At 44.1% G+C, this 15014-nt stretch overlaps 1 protein-coding gene across 2 annotated transcripts in view; it reads right to left on the bottom strand.

Annotated features, from left to right (window-relative positions):
* Positions 1-15014, bottom strand: part of LRRIQ1 (leucine rich repeats and IQ motif containing 1) — a 158422-nt gene that overhangs the window by 28750 nt on the left and 114658 nt on the right. For both annotated transcript variants that reach the window (XM_065559974.1, XM_005279152.5), the window contains exons 24-25: positions 10984-11116; positions 9017-9077 (exon numbers count right to left, since the gene is read on the bottom strand). In XM_065559974.1, coding sequence (XP_065416046.1) covers positions 9017-9077; positions 10984-11116 — 194 coding nt within the window. The remainder of the gene's footprint in view (positions 1-9016; positions 9078-10983; positions 11117-15014) is intronic.

Raw genomic sequence — 15014 nt, 5'->3', positions numbered from 1 at the left:
AAAATACTTCCAACGATGATGATAAAAATTTACAGACAGGCAAAGTAAGAAAAATGCTGCTTGAGAAATTAGTCGAGTTTGTGAATTTTGACATGTGACATTGGCAATGTGTGTGTTAACAATCATAAAGTGTTAACATTTTGAATCTCAATGTCTGCCGTCATTAAATAACCCACCCCCCATAATTTTGCACAACTATGAAAACTTAAATTGAGGGGAAAAATTAAAAATGCTTGCAAATAAATATTGATATTATCTATCAAAATTATCAAAAATAAAAATGAATTTTGCCAAGCCTACTGATATTCTAGGGATACCATGCCCCGCTTTTTGGGTGGGAACATTTTCTCTTTTGCCTGCATTTCCCCTTCCTTTTTCATTATGAGAACTGCTAAATGTTATTTTTTAGCCTTTAACAGAACTACATTATAAACATATTAGGAATATATTCAAATTTCAACAATCAAAATACAAGAAAGTTAATGTACATATTTTGAAACTACATTCATCGGGTTATACAAATCCGGTCATTAATTCATTATCTATGTACATATACAATTTTTCTGGTACTGGAGATCCATATTATTACATTTCTTTTTTATGACCGTCCATTGCATTTTCCTCTGTACAATATTTATGCAGGGCAGCTTTGTAATTATGTGGCACAAGCTGCGACAATCACACAGCATTGTCGGACATGCGGGAACACCAGAAGATAGGACAGTTACCTGTTCCATAACTGATATTCTTCGAGCTGTGTCCTCCTGTCTACTCCACAATACGTGTGCGTGCTCGCCACATGCACCGGTGCCGGAAGTTTTTTCCCTTAGCAGTACCCGTAGTGGGGGAGCACCGCTGCGACCCCTGGAGTGGCGCCTCTATATCACACTATAAGGGGAACTGCGCACTCCCCCCACCCTCGGTTCCTTCTTGCCAGACAACTCCGAAAGAGGGGAACGAGGGCAGGATGTGGAATAGACAGGAGCAACACATCTAGAAGAATGCCAGTTACGGAACAAGTAACTGTCCTTTCTTCTTTGAATGATTGCTCCTGTGTATTCCACAGCAGGTGACTCCAAGCTATATCTGATGGAGGTGGGTAGGAGTTTAAAGGTTATTGGGATGGAGTACCGCCCTACCAAACCCGGCATCATCCTGTGCTTGGGAGACGATCACATAGTGCGAGGAAAAAGTGTGGACCAAGGACCACGTGGCAGCCCTACATATGTTCTGGATAGGGATGTGGGCTACATAGGCAGATGACGAGGCCTGCGCTCTTGTAGAATGCATCTTCAAGATAGGCGGTGGGGGAACCCCTGCCAAGTCGTAACACGTGCATATGCACGAGGTGATCCAGCGGGAAAGGAGACTGGTTGCCCTCTCATATGCTCGGCCGATGCAACGAACAGTTGGGAGAATTTCCTGAACAGCCTGGCACGGTCCAGGTAAAAGGCCAGTGCCCTACATATGTCTGGTGTGTGTAGGTGGCGTTCCTCGTTGGAGGAATGGGGCTTAGGACAGAGTACTGGTAGGAAAATGTCCTATTCCATATGGAAGGCGGAGAATACCTTGGGGAGAAACGCAGAGTGTGGGCGAAGCTGGACCTTATCCCTATGGAAGACTGTATACGGGGGTTCCGAGGTCAAGGCCCTAAGCTCGGAGACCCAACGGGCTGAGGTGATAGCCATCAAGAATGCTACTTTCCAGGACAGGTGGGACCAAGAACACATGGCCAAGGGTTCAAAGGGAGGGCCCGTGAGGCGGGATAGCACTAGGTTCATATCCCATTGCGGGACCAGGGCCCTGGTGTACAGAAATGTAGGATCTAGTCCCTTTAAAAAGAGGGAGGTCATCTCATGGGAAAGCACCGAGTAACCCTGCACCGGAGGGTGAAAGGCTGAAATGGCCGCTAAATGTACCCTGATGGAGGCCGGAGCTAGACCTAAGGTCCTAAGGTCCTAAGGGACAAGAGGTAATCTAGAATAAATTGGAAGGATGCAGACGACAGGGAGGCGCCCCGCTCTCCCGCCCACCTAGAAAACCTAAACCATTTGGCCAGGAAGGTCCGTTGGGTAGACGGCTTTCTGCTCTCCAGCAGAATCCTCCGAACACCTTCCCTCCTCCTCGTTTAACCATGGAGCAACCATAGCTGTCAAGTGAAGCGCAGCTAGGTTGGGATGGAGAAGGCATCCCCTCTCCTGGGAGAGGAGATCCGGGTGGGAGAAAACCCTGCTGAGGTGATCAGCTCGCATATTGCGCATGCCTGGTAGGTGAAAAGCCCACAGAGAGATGTCGTGGGCTATACAAAATTCCCATAAGTCCAGGGCTTCCTGGCACAAGGCCGAGGAGTGTGTGCCCCCTTGTCTATTGATGTAATACATCACAGTCATATTGTCCATGAGGACTCTGACCATCTTTCCCCGTAGGTGCAGGCTGAACACTACGCAGGCCAGGCGCACCGCCCTGAGTTCCCGGACATTTTTGTGCAGGGACAATTCCGAGGTCGACCTGGGTTTGGAAGCTCTCTGCATGGGCTCCCCACCCCAGGTCCGAGGCGTCCGACACTAGATCTAGTGAGGGAGGGGTCTCTCGGAAGGGGATCCCTTGTAACATGTTGATCGGGCGGGACCACCATTGCAGGTCGGCCACTATGTTGGTAGGTAATGTGACCACCTTGTCTAGGCCGTCTCTGGCCTGGGAATATTGGGAGGCCAGCTATAGTTGGAGGGGCCTCATTCTGAGCTTGGCATGTCGCACCACAGAGGTGAAGTTGCCATGTGGCCTAAGAGTTGAAGGCACACCCTTGCCATCATCACGGGGAAGGCCGTGACGGAAGCTATGAGACCCTTGAGCATCTGGAACCTTTCCCGGGGGAAAGAGGCCATTGCCACCACCGAGTCTAACAGCGCTCCTATGAAATGTATGCGCTGAACCGGTACTAACATGGACTTGTCCTCCCTCACCACTAGGCCCAGACTCTCGCAAGTGGCCAGCAGGAATTTTATCTGGGCCTGCACCTGGGACCGAGACTTGCCTTTGAGCAGCCAGTCATACAGGTAGGGGAAAATTTGCAGCCCGTCCCTCCTGAAGTAGGCTGCCACTTCCGCCATGTATTTGGTAAAAACCCTGGGGGCCGTGGAGAGGCGAAAGGGAATGATCGTAAACTGGTAGTGGTCCCGCCCTACCAGGAAGCGGAGGAAGCGCCTGTGACCCTCAAAAATATGGATGTGGAAATACGCATCCTGGAGGTTCAGGGCTGCGAACCGATCCCCTGGGTGTAGGGATGGAATAATAGAGGCCAGGGAAACCTGCAGAACTTGTAATGAACCATGAACTGGTTGAGGCTCCGCAGGTCTAGGAGGGCCTGAGCCCGCCTTTTGCCTTTGGAATCAGGAAGTACCGGGAGTAAAAACCCCTGTCCTGGAATTTCTGAGGCACCTTCTCCACCGCGCCCAAGGTGAGGAGGTGCGTCACCTCCTGGTCTAGAAGGAGGGCGTGCTCCGGATCCCCGGGGATCTCCAAGGGCGAGGGTGCTGGAGGGGGGGCGGGGCGAAGTGAACTGCAACATGTAGCCCCTGGAAATGGTGCTGAGGACCCACTGGTCTGACGTTATATGGGACCATTGCACTCGGAAGGCAGATAAATGGTTGCAGAACACAAACTTTGTTAACTGGGGGGCTCCCCTGACAACAGGCCTGGTGGCCCCCCGCAAAGAGTCAAAAGCGCCTCTTCCCCTGCCTTTTGCCCTTGGAGGGCTCAGGTCACAGGGCCGAGCGGGACTGGCACTGGGACCTATGTCTCTGCTCCCTCGGCCTCTTAGGAGGGGGCTCATATCTGCCCCTAGTTGGAGGAGCCAAGATCTGTGGCCTGGGTTTGTCCTTAGCTGGTGGGACAAATAGACCCAGAGTTTGCAGGGTGGTGCGGGAGTCTTTCATCCCATGCAGACGAGTGTCTGTCTGATCCGCAAACAGGGCCTTCCCGTCGAAAGGCAGGTCCTGCATGAGGGACTGGGACTCCGTGGACAGCCTTGACAGCGAGAGCCAGGACTCTCTATGCATGGCATCCACCGAGGCCATCAAACGGGCCACTGTATCTGCCGCGTCCGAAGCTGCTTGGAGGGCCGCTTTCGCCGCCGCAGCTCCTTCGTGGACTAAAGCTCTGAACTCCTTCTTGTCCCTTTCCTGGAGAAGAGGTTCGAACTTTGGGAAGGATCCCACAAATTAAAATCATATCGGCTCAGTAGGGCTTGGTGGTTTGCCACCCTGAGCTGGAAGTTCGCCGAAGAATAAACCTTCCTGCCAAAGATATCGAGTCTCCTGGCATCTTTTTCCTTGGGGGTGGGCACGGGTTGACCATACCTTTCTCGGTTGTTAACTGACTCCACCACCAGAGAGTTGGGCGCCGGGTGAGAGTATAAGTACTCGTGACCCTTTGCCGGCACAAAGTACTTCCTCTTCGCCTTTTTAGAAATTGGCACCAAGGAAGCCAGGGTTTGCCAAAGCGACGTCGATATGTTGGCCACCCCCTGGTGGAGAGGCAGGGCCACATGGCCCTGTGCCGAGGAGGACACAGCGTGTCAGATGGCTCCTCCATCTCCTCAGCCTGAAGCTGGAGATTCAAGGCCACTCGCCTAAGGAGCTCTTGGTGAGCCTTAAAATCTTCCTGCAAGGCGGGTGGTGGTGCCGCTATGGATTCATCCGGTGCCAGTGAGGGGACCCGATCTGTCCCCAGGGCGTCGGGCGGTACTGAGGGCTCAACCCCCAAGTCTGAGTCCAGGAGCGGTGCCGCTGGTTCGGTGCCGGTTGACTTTTCCCGATGCTGAGGCGGGGATGCTGAGTGTACCTGCGATGCCCCAGCCACCGAACGGGGTCTCGCCGGTGCGGGTAGTTGGGGCCATGGTGCCCACTGACACCACTGCCCTTGCCAAGGGGCCCCTTGTCACTGACCCGCTTGTGGACCTAGTAGGGCCGCTTGATCAGGAGGAGTGGCACTGCCCAGGGATGAGCGGCTGGGTGCCGAAGCCAAAGTCGTGGAAGAACGCACGGTGCCCTACGAGTGTCAGGAGCATCCACGGCCATGTCAGTGCCAGCTTCGAGATTTAGACCTCGACGACGAACACCCGTATCCATCGGAGGAACTGCTTCTTGATTCCCTTTGGCGACCATGGCTACGACACCTCGGTGCCGGTGACTGTCGAGAAGAACTTTGAGCATGCCATCTGCTAGAGCGAATGTTTGAATCTGAGCGTCGATACTGACGGCGTTGCGACCTGCTCCTATAACTTCGTTGGGAAGAGGCGCGTCGATGCCTCTTGTCTCGGTGCCTGCAACCCTTTTTTGTGGGAGGCGGAGGACCCTCGAGACTCCCTCTCAGGCGAACCCTCCAACGGGGTGGACGTCTGACACAGGCTACAAGATGGCCTTGCGGAGCAGGTAGATACCTCATCCTCGGAGTGGGGGCTATGCCGAACTGGGGAGGGTTGGTGACCTCCCAGCAGCAGCTTCCCTCGGGATCGAGGGCCCATCTGAGGCGGCGCACCAGATACCAGAGGGGCGAGGATATCATGCACTGCCTGTGCTGCCTCCGGCATCGACGGTATTCTCACCGCAGGAGAGGCACACGCGGACGGGGCCGGACTACTCCACTCAGTGCGAGTCACAGGTCTGGGTCCCCAGGGAGATTGTGGGGTGCCCAACTCAGGTCTGGCCTCACCCCTGCCTTCTCTCGGCACCGCTGGGTCTTCCATTGCTTCTTGGCTAGCGAGCGGTGCCAAATGGTGGATGGAGCATCGCTCCGTACCGAGGATGCGGTGCCCGGCGCCGAGTCAGGTCAGCGCACCAGTGCCGGGGCCAATGCCAACTCCATTAGCAGAGCCCGGAGTCAGATATCTCTTTCATGCTTCGTTCTAGGTTTGAACGATCTGCAGATTTTACAACGCTCACTTACGTGAGTCTCGCCCAGACAGCGAAGACACAGAGTACGGATCGCTCCTGGGCATAGAACTGCAATAGGAGTCGCACGACTTGAAGCCTGGGGCACGGGGCATGCCCCCAGCCAGGCAACTAACTAGAGAAATAATCTATGAAGAAGAGTTGTACTACTAAGGCTAGACGCGCTACAGCAGAGCTGGAGCACAAAGTTCCGACTACCTTCACTGGCGGCAAGAAGGAACTGAAGGTGGGGGGAGTGCGCAGCTCCCCTTATAGCGCAATATAGAGGTGCCACTCCAGGGGTCGCAGTGGTGCTCCCCCACTACGGGTACTGCTAAGGGAAAAAACTTCCGGCACCAGTGCACATGGCCAGCATGCACACCTACTGTGGAATAAACAGGAGCAATCACTTGAAGAAGAACTTTTCCGTTCTTGCTGTGGGATCGCACAGCTATTTTGTGGATAAAACTGCTTACTATATATTGCTAATGTCTAGCTATGTGTATATACGTTTATGAACAATTACATAATGTGTATCCATATGTAATATCATTGGATTAAGAACCATTTCAGATTGGAGGTAATTATTGTTTTATCCCCTTTCTAAAACCAATCATAGCTACTGCTCACAAAAGCCACAGAAAGGCAACCTAGTTTATGAAAGCAATCTTTAACCTGGATCCAAACAACAGATCTTGTACTAAAGAGAAATAATAAACAATCCTGACACTTATTAAAGCCGTATCAAGAAAACAGCAATCAGAAATTTTTCAGGTGGAATTTTGTATTCTCCATGTAAATAAATTGGAGAGAATGTAATAAAATAATTACTGAACCATATTTCAAGTGGACCTCAGCTTTGTGCACCCTTTGGGGAGGAGACTGTGTCATCTTCTATATTTGGAAAATGTCCTGTACATTTTAGACATGACTCAGTAAAAATAACAACAACCACCACTTGATATTTATTTACTCAACTTTTTCATGCTATCATTTGTGCTCAAGCTGGGCCCCAGAGCTCAGGCCCCAGCCCAAGCCCAAACGTCTAGACCAGTGGTTCTCAAAGCCGGTCTGCCGCTTGTTCAGGGAAAGCCCCTGGCGGGCCTATTTGCTTACCTGCCGCGTCTGCAGATTCGGCCAGTCGCGGCTCCCACTGGCCAGCCACAGCAGTGCCGTAGGTCTTTAATCCCTGTGTTGACATACCTTCTCATATACAGCACAGAGTACAGAATCAGGAGAGAGTTTTTAACCCACATTGCTGGACACCTGATTTTGGGTTAATCCAGGGGCTGGAAAGACATCTGGCATAATTCAGACAGTCCTGAGAGGATAAGTAATGGATGATGGTGCTACTGGATGTGGTCTGCCCCCACATGACACTCCCATGTACCACTTCCAACCCAACTCTCCAGGGCTTGTGAAGGGGTCCTTGATGGGGGGGCCTGTGGCTGCCTTCTGAATTCCTGTGCCTGGGTGAATTTGAGGCTTCTAGAACCTCTTTATGTAGCTCCAGCCCTTTTTCCCAGTTCAAAGGAACAAAAGTAGGGATAAGCTCTCATCCTCAATATATATTTCAGTCATGTACCATTTGTGCATGATTTGCATGTGAAAATGGGGGTTTGGCCTGGTAAATTATGAGCCAGATTCTGAGTTGGGAGCTATTCTGCATACCACCATGGATTTCAATGGAATTATGCCACTTTATGCCAGTTGAGATCTGTACCTGTATTTTCTTCATACATAAGTGAGAGTGTAAGTAGTGCACACAAGTGGCAGAGAGAGTCCAAATGGAGAACACATCTTAAAAATTGTCATTAACAGTCTGGATGAGGGGGAAAAAAAATCAATAAACTATTTATCTTCAATAACCTTAGTTTTGAGTGCTATTGTAACACAATTTAATCACTTCACCATACATGGTTTTTGTAAAGGGAAATCATTCCTCAGCAAATCTACTGGAATTTTTTGAGGGGGTCAACAAGCATATGGACAAGGGGGATCTAGTGGATATAGTGTACTTAGATTTTCAGAAAGTCTTTGACAAGGTCCCTCACCAAAGGCTCTTAAGCAAAGTAAGCTGTCATGGGATAAGAAGGAAGGTCCTCTCATGGATCAGTAACTGGTTAAAAGATAGGCAGCAAAGGGTAGGAATAAAGGTCAGTTTTCAGAAGGAGAGGGGTAAATAGTGGTGTCCCCCAGGGTTCTGCACTAAGCTTTTAAATCACATGTGATTTAAGTCCAGCTACAGAACACAGGCACTATTAAACTGCTCAAAACCATTATCTGGATGTTGAGCCTTTTCCTCAAAGACATATTTGAATTTAACCTGCATCATTTTGTTTACAAAAAACAAACAAAATCCCAGAATAACCCATTACAGAAAATACTTCAGAATATTTTTAAATCTCAATTGAAAAGGAAGAAAAGGCAAATAGGGGGAATGAATTTTAAGATTTAAAATTGGATTTTTATTGCTTATAGAATAGAAATTTTAGGAATAAATATAATTTTATGGGTTATGTGATAATCACTACATTTTATTAATGTTGAAATCCAACTTACCACCTTTTAGTAAACAATGCTCTGAACACATTGGAGTAGTTTACATTTGTGACCTCTTTATATGGCTTAAGCACATTTAAACACATATGACAGAAACAGATGTAGGCCTTGATTCAGCAAAGCACTTAAGCACATGCTTTATAGTGCTCTTCCTGAATAGGAATGCTGTCCTGAACTGGAGTCTAAAGGAATTTTTTTAAAAGCTGTATTTGGAAGTTTTAAAATGAATTCAATGTTGTTTTTTAATCTTAAACGAAAAATAATATCAATTTCCATAGGAAAATTATGCCTCTGTGGTGAAGGTGCATTCTTGTGCCCACGTGCAACTCCACTACCTCAATGGTACTCTGCCAAGATTCAGGCATGTGGATCTGATTGCAAAGTCAGAATCTAAATAAAAGGATTATAGTCAAGAAAAAAAAAGATCATGCTTGTTTTTCATACTGCACATACATTTGGAAATATCAGCTATTAAGGTTTAAGTTGTGATTCTATAAAGTTTTACAGTGAAACAAACATCTTACCACTAGCTGAACTCGTCCACCATTGAGTATGTCTGGATCTAAGTCAGGCAAGAAGCGATTGCTGTGTAGTGACAAAAACCAGAGCAAATACTTCAGTAACACCTTAAGTATACTGATTTCAATAAGATACCTTCTTGGAAGTACTATTGCTCAATAGAGAAAGCAACATATTCAGCTAAATATGATCAATTATTATTTCTATTTTATATCAAGGCATATTATTTTTGAAGCATCTGAGAAGCTCAAATATAGTCATCAGTTATTTCAAGCTAGCCAAAGATGCAGTTCTCAAAATGCAAATCAGTAAATGACTGGAAACAAAAAATATAGCAGTTTACTGAATGTGTATAAATTACAGCCATAGACTCTGATCCAAAACCCACTGAAGAAAGTGAAGACTCCCTTTGACTGCAGTGGGCTTTGGTTCAGGCTCACAATTACCAGATCTTATCAAATCAGTTGTTATATTTACCTTCTGTCACAATTAAGTTGTTTATATCTATCAGTTGTTTTACACATTGTGTTCCGCTGAAGTCAATGGGAGTTTTGAAACTAACTTCAATTGACGCAGGATTGGACACAATATCTATATGCAGCGTTGTAGCTGTGTTGGTCCCAGGATGTGACACTCTGACACAGATGTGACAGAGATCTAAAGATGAGTTCTGTATAAGCTCAAAAGTTTCTCTCTCACCAATAGAAGTTGGTCCAATAAAAGATATTATCTCACCCACCTTGTATCTCTAGTACTAATATTAATGTACTACACACCATAGGTGCTGGAACTAGGGGTGCTACCACACCTCCTGGCTTGAAGTGGTTTCCATCATATACAGAGTTTACAGTTTGGTCCAATGGCTCTCAGTATCCCCAGTATAAAAAATAGTTCCAGCACCCTGATACACACATTTGCGGAGGTGACTTCACATTTTAAAACTTTTCCTGTTGTAAGCGGACATATTTTCTTACTTCAAAATGTTTTCATTAAAATCAAAAGCAGTGAAAAATCACCTTAAGCACCTGGAGTGCATGAAGCTCACTATTAAGGTACGTGATTGACTATATTACAGATAAGAGTTTAAAAAAAAATTGCTGCTACTTACTCATCTGATATACACAATTTAACAACGTAGAGAAAGGTTATTTTTTCTAAGTGCAAAAATATATCAGTACAGTAGTTTCTTCAGAAATTAATATTTTTGCTTCTTAAAAATATGTTAAATAAGCATACTAACAATGTATTGTATGTTGACAACTAGCTTGATTTTTTTTTAAAAGTGCTGAGTATCTGCAGCTCCCAGTGACTTCAATGGCCAAATATTTATTGGATATTGACTTAATGAATAAGAAATGTTAAATGCACTGTGTTTATGTTAACATCTTAAAGGAGCAAAATTATTTTTAAGAAATCTATATTTGTATTTGATCTGGTTAGTAACCAAAACAAAGTTAATACAGAATAGAGTGTTTTACAACCCCCTTTTCAAATGTATTATAGATTTGTCAAAGTAGTTTTTTCTTAATTTGTCCTCTCAGTGTTTCAAAGATACAATAAAAATACATATTATCCATTTATAAAGTTTTATTTAGTTCCTTAACCTATCCTATGTACAGTGTATCTAATTAGCTATTCTATAACAAGAGAATTATGCCCCATGTGAAGAACATCATATATTTTTCCTATATTCTTCATAGAATACAATTCCTCATGTTTGTGGTGAAAGGTTACTTATATATTTTATCATTAGATATTGCATACTGGTAGCATACCAATTCACTATCTGTTGCAGAAGAGGGATCCATAGAATTATTAAAACAGTTTAACGGGAGTCTGTTTGGGACCTGGCATTGTGGTGTGCTGGCCTTTGGCTATAAAACCATGTTTGTTTTAGGACAATAAACCTAGGTTTCACTTTACAAGAGGTATTTAACATACACAAATCTAATTTAAAAGCCAATGACCTCACCATTTAACATTTCTCAAACTGGTTGCTTCATAATCTCCGACCTGTGTGTGAAGCCATTGGTATGTAAGTTCTTTGCTCCTTTGTAATTTCTCAGCTGAAGTAGTATCCAAGTGGACAAAATCTTCTTCCCTACCTGGGGATGAGAAAGAGATCCTCATCTTCCACTGTTATTTGAGAATAACAGAGAGTAAAAAAGTAACCATCAAACTCTGCAAATATCAGAAGATGCTTTTGGGGAAGTCAACAAACCAGTGTTATCCACTTAACCTGCAAAGAGTCCAAAACCCTCTGGATTACTTTTATATTTTAAATATTATTCTTTTTTAGAATAAAAATCTTGACCCTTTGAAGAAAAGTGTCTAGAAAGGGAAGATTGCAGAACAATCTTTTGCAGTAATTGTGGAAATAAAATTCTATGTAGGAACTTACAGCTCTGCTTAGTGCAGCATCTATGTGCCTCACAAACAATTAATTTATCTTTACTTTACCCCCATAAGGTAGGAAATATCATTATCCTCATTTTCTAAATAGGGAACCAAAGCAAACATGACTTGCCCAAAGTCGCACAAGAATTTGGCAGAGCTCAGCTGACGGTGGTCCCAACTCTCCAGCTTCAGCTGCTTCCAAACAGTCATTTCATGTTAAGATAATCAATCTTAACTATGTATTAGCCAAGGTTTTTATTCTGGGGGAAATCTAGATAAAGAGTTGGAACAACTGCTGAAACTTACCTCTGAGTGTCACGGGAAAGCACGGGAGAGAGTGAGGGAGGAAGTAGCATATACAATAAGCTATAATAAAAATTACATACTGTACTTTTTAACTGGCAAGTTATGTTTCCCAAATTATTGTTAATAATTTGCTACATGTATGGTTTGGATTTCTGACTGTGTTATGTCTGGGGAATATTGCCAATTGTTTTATTCATAGCGATGCAAAACACTCTGACATCCAGTTACTTAAAAAAGGAAATGATCAAGATAAATGTAAGTACATTAAACTGACAAATGTATGAACTGATTTTTAAATCACATCAGCTATTTAACACAATGGCCACTTTCCATATTACATTTAATACTGTTTTTGTTTTCTCAAATGGGCAAATGGTATGAAGTAATTGCTTAGTAATGCATCAGAAAATTCTGTTCTATTGTCTCTCCCTCAAATATATCCACACACTTAAATCTCAGTGTTAATGTCTTAAATATTTTCCTTGCGGCTACAATCTTTTTACTTATTTAGAAAAATATAATACATTAAAAATTAATAAATGTTAATCACTCTTGTTCCATTTGTGAACCTCCAAAACCACCCATACCAAATATCATGTGTTTGGGAATCTGATATATCAATAATAATAAAATGTTATTTACCTGACAGCATTCTTAAATTAGGAGTCTAGCTTTCTGACAGCTTGTGGCCTGATTTTCAAAAGTACTGAACACCTACAAATCCCACGGATATCATTAGGGGCTACAGGCGTTCACCATCTTTGAAAATCAGGCCTATCTATTTGCAAAACATGAACAACTCTTGGAATACCAGGTTAAAGGGAACTTTTTACTTTCAAAGGGAAATAACAGTAATAATAACACCGCCTATCTCTTATTTAGTACTTTTCATCAGCAGATCTCAAAGCACTTTACAAAAGGAGGTCAGTCTCATTGTTCCCCATTTTACAGATGCAGAAACTAAGGCACAGAGAGGTAAAGTGACTTGCCCAAGGTCACTTAGTAGGGCCAGGAGCAGATCCAGAAATATAACACCCAGGATCCCTATGTCCCAGTCCAGTGCTCTAACCACTATGCAATACAAGAAAACCAAATAATTTCAGAAGCATTAAAATAAAACACACTAAGGGATCATTTCTAAGCTTTCAATCTAATACACTTTACCTACCTGATACATGCAGTTTAACCATTTAAGATTAGAAAACTCTTACAGCTGGCATTAATACAATAGTGATTTTTAGGTGCTGTCAATTAACAGTCAGCCCGCACAACACACAGATGCAGCCTGTTATGCTTTACACAGTGAAAGGATGTGATTCTTAAATCAATATAAAACTTCTCTAGGCTAGATAAAATCCTCATAATTGTGCATGTCCAACCTTTTTCATGAAACTTGGACTCTAGAGGATGACTTTATTCAAGTAGTCAGCTTACTGAAGATGCAAATTGAGGGATCAACTTGCGTGGGTCTCTAAAGGATTATGTGTGGTCTAAGAATAATCTTTCAAACATAAAAAAATATATGGAGGTGATTTCAGGTCTCTAGTTTTATGTCAGTTATTTTTCTGGTCTTACTTTAAGTTGGAAAGTAATGCCGGAGGTGTAACTATTAACACTTACCTAAAGTGCTAGGAACTCAATGTCAGTAGTTTAAGAGCAAGATAAACACAGTTGAAAATAATATTTTAGAATATTATTTGTATTTAATCTGTAGTTTTGAGCCTTTGCATTCTGCAGCTCAGCAGCAGCAGAACTTTAGCTGCTCCCCTACTGGGGGGCTGGGCAACTAGAAAGTTTGCAGTGTGCTGAGTGGGGATTTTTAGGCTACATCTACACTTGGAGCTAGGGGTGTGATTCCCAGCGTGCTAAAAGTAGTGTAGCTGCAGTAGCACAGGCAGTGGTGAGTGGCAACAGAGATTAGCTGCCCTGAGTATGTACTCACGGTCCACGAGTTTCCCAGTGAGCCCAATTAACTTCCAAAGATGAATGAAAGATCTATAAAATGGAAACTTCTCAAGGAAATGCGATGTCTGGCCATGAAAATGAACTCTAAACCAACAAGCATCCAGAAGCTTACAAAGGTACTAAGGAAAAGGTTAACACGGAGTACTGTGTACACAGATTTTTTGATCCATTCAAAACAGCAAGAGTCCTGCAGAAAGTAACCGAGGCATACATAGCCAGAAGCTAGTAAAATGATGACTACAACCTTTGATTCTCTCCTAAAACTCTCTCCCTCTTCTTCTCCACTCAAGATCATTCAGATTTCAAAGAGAAGATCAATAAGGCCTACCACAATCTCCCCCTCCTGCTCTCCTCTAATCCCTCCACCTGCCCTAGAGTGATCCCATCCTTTTTACATCCTGACCTCACTTGATCCCACCATCATTCTCCAGCTCTCTCCTCTCATAATGCAAGCATGCTCTGGTCTCCCTGATCCTCAAAAAGCAATGACTCAAATAGGGCCAGAGTCCAATATCTCGGTAAATCAGTACCACTTTTTGTTTGTGAGGCCATACTCCTCCTCCCCTATTTCAGTTTCTTGGCATCTGCCTCAATTCCCCTCCCTCATACCCAATCTCTGGGTGCTCTCTTCCACTCACATGGCTTCAAGTACCTGACAAATTGCAAATCTACCTCTTCACTCCTGACCTGCCTCCCTCCATTCAATATCATATCTCAGCTGCTCTCGCCAACATTACCATTATTTATTCTAGCTAAAGAAGACAACTCAGTTTCCTCAAGTAAAATTACCAGGGAGATTTTTTTTTCTTCTGAGGTTGTATGATTTTTATGGTCTAGAAACAGAGTTAAGTAAACATGACCTGGCCACTGTTTTGGGTAGTCTCAATTGAGATTCTAGCAATGAATACCAGAACTAAAATTAGTACCTAAAGTTGGGGACCCCCATTGTTTCTCCTTGATAATGAAACATCCAAGATTAACAAGCAGAGAACCATAGCATGTATCTATTTTCAAGAGTAGATGCATTTTAACTCCTTCATAGATGACTAAGATGACAATCTCCATTCTGGTATTTATATTCAGCATTGCTCTGGTAAATATCAGCATGTCACTTTGTAATACTGTACCAGGTATGTGCAGCAAAACGGTAGGTTTTTTTTGCTTCTGCACCTGGCACATTAGCTAGACTCAAATGGTTAATCAAGTGAATTATACAGAAGAAAAATAAGACAGAAGTAAACTACATAAATGCTGAAATACTAAGATTGAAACTGCTCTTTAACTTTCCAGATTTATAGGAATAATTCAACTCCCCCACAAAATGTCAGTACTACT

The sequence above is a fragment of the Chrysemys picta genome, chromosome 1, assembly GCF_011386835.1.
Source record: "Chrysemys picta bellii isolate R12L10 chromosome 1, ASM1138683v2, whole genome shotgun sequence".
Taxonomy (NCBI): domain Eukaryota; kingdom Metazoa; phylum Chordata; order Testudines; family Emydidae; genus Chrysemys; species Chrysemys picta.
Note: the sequence above shows the minus strand (reverse complement) of the source record. Positions and strands in the feature narration are given on the sequence as shown.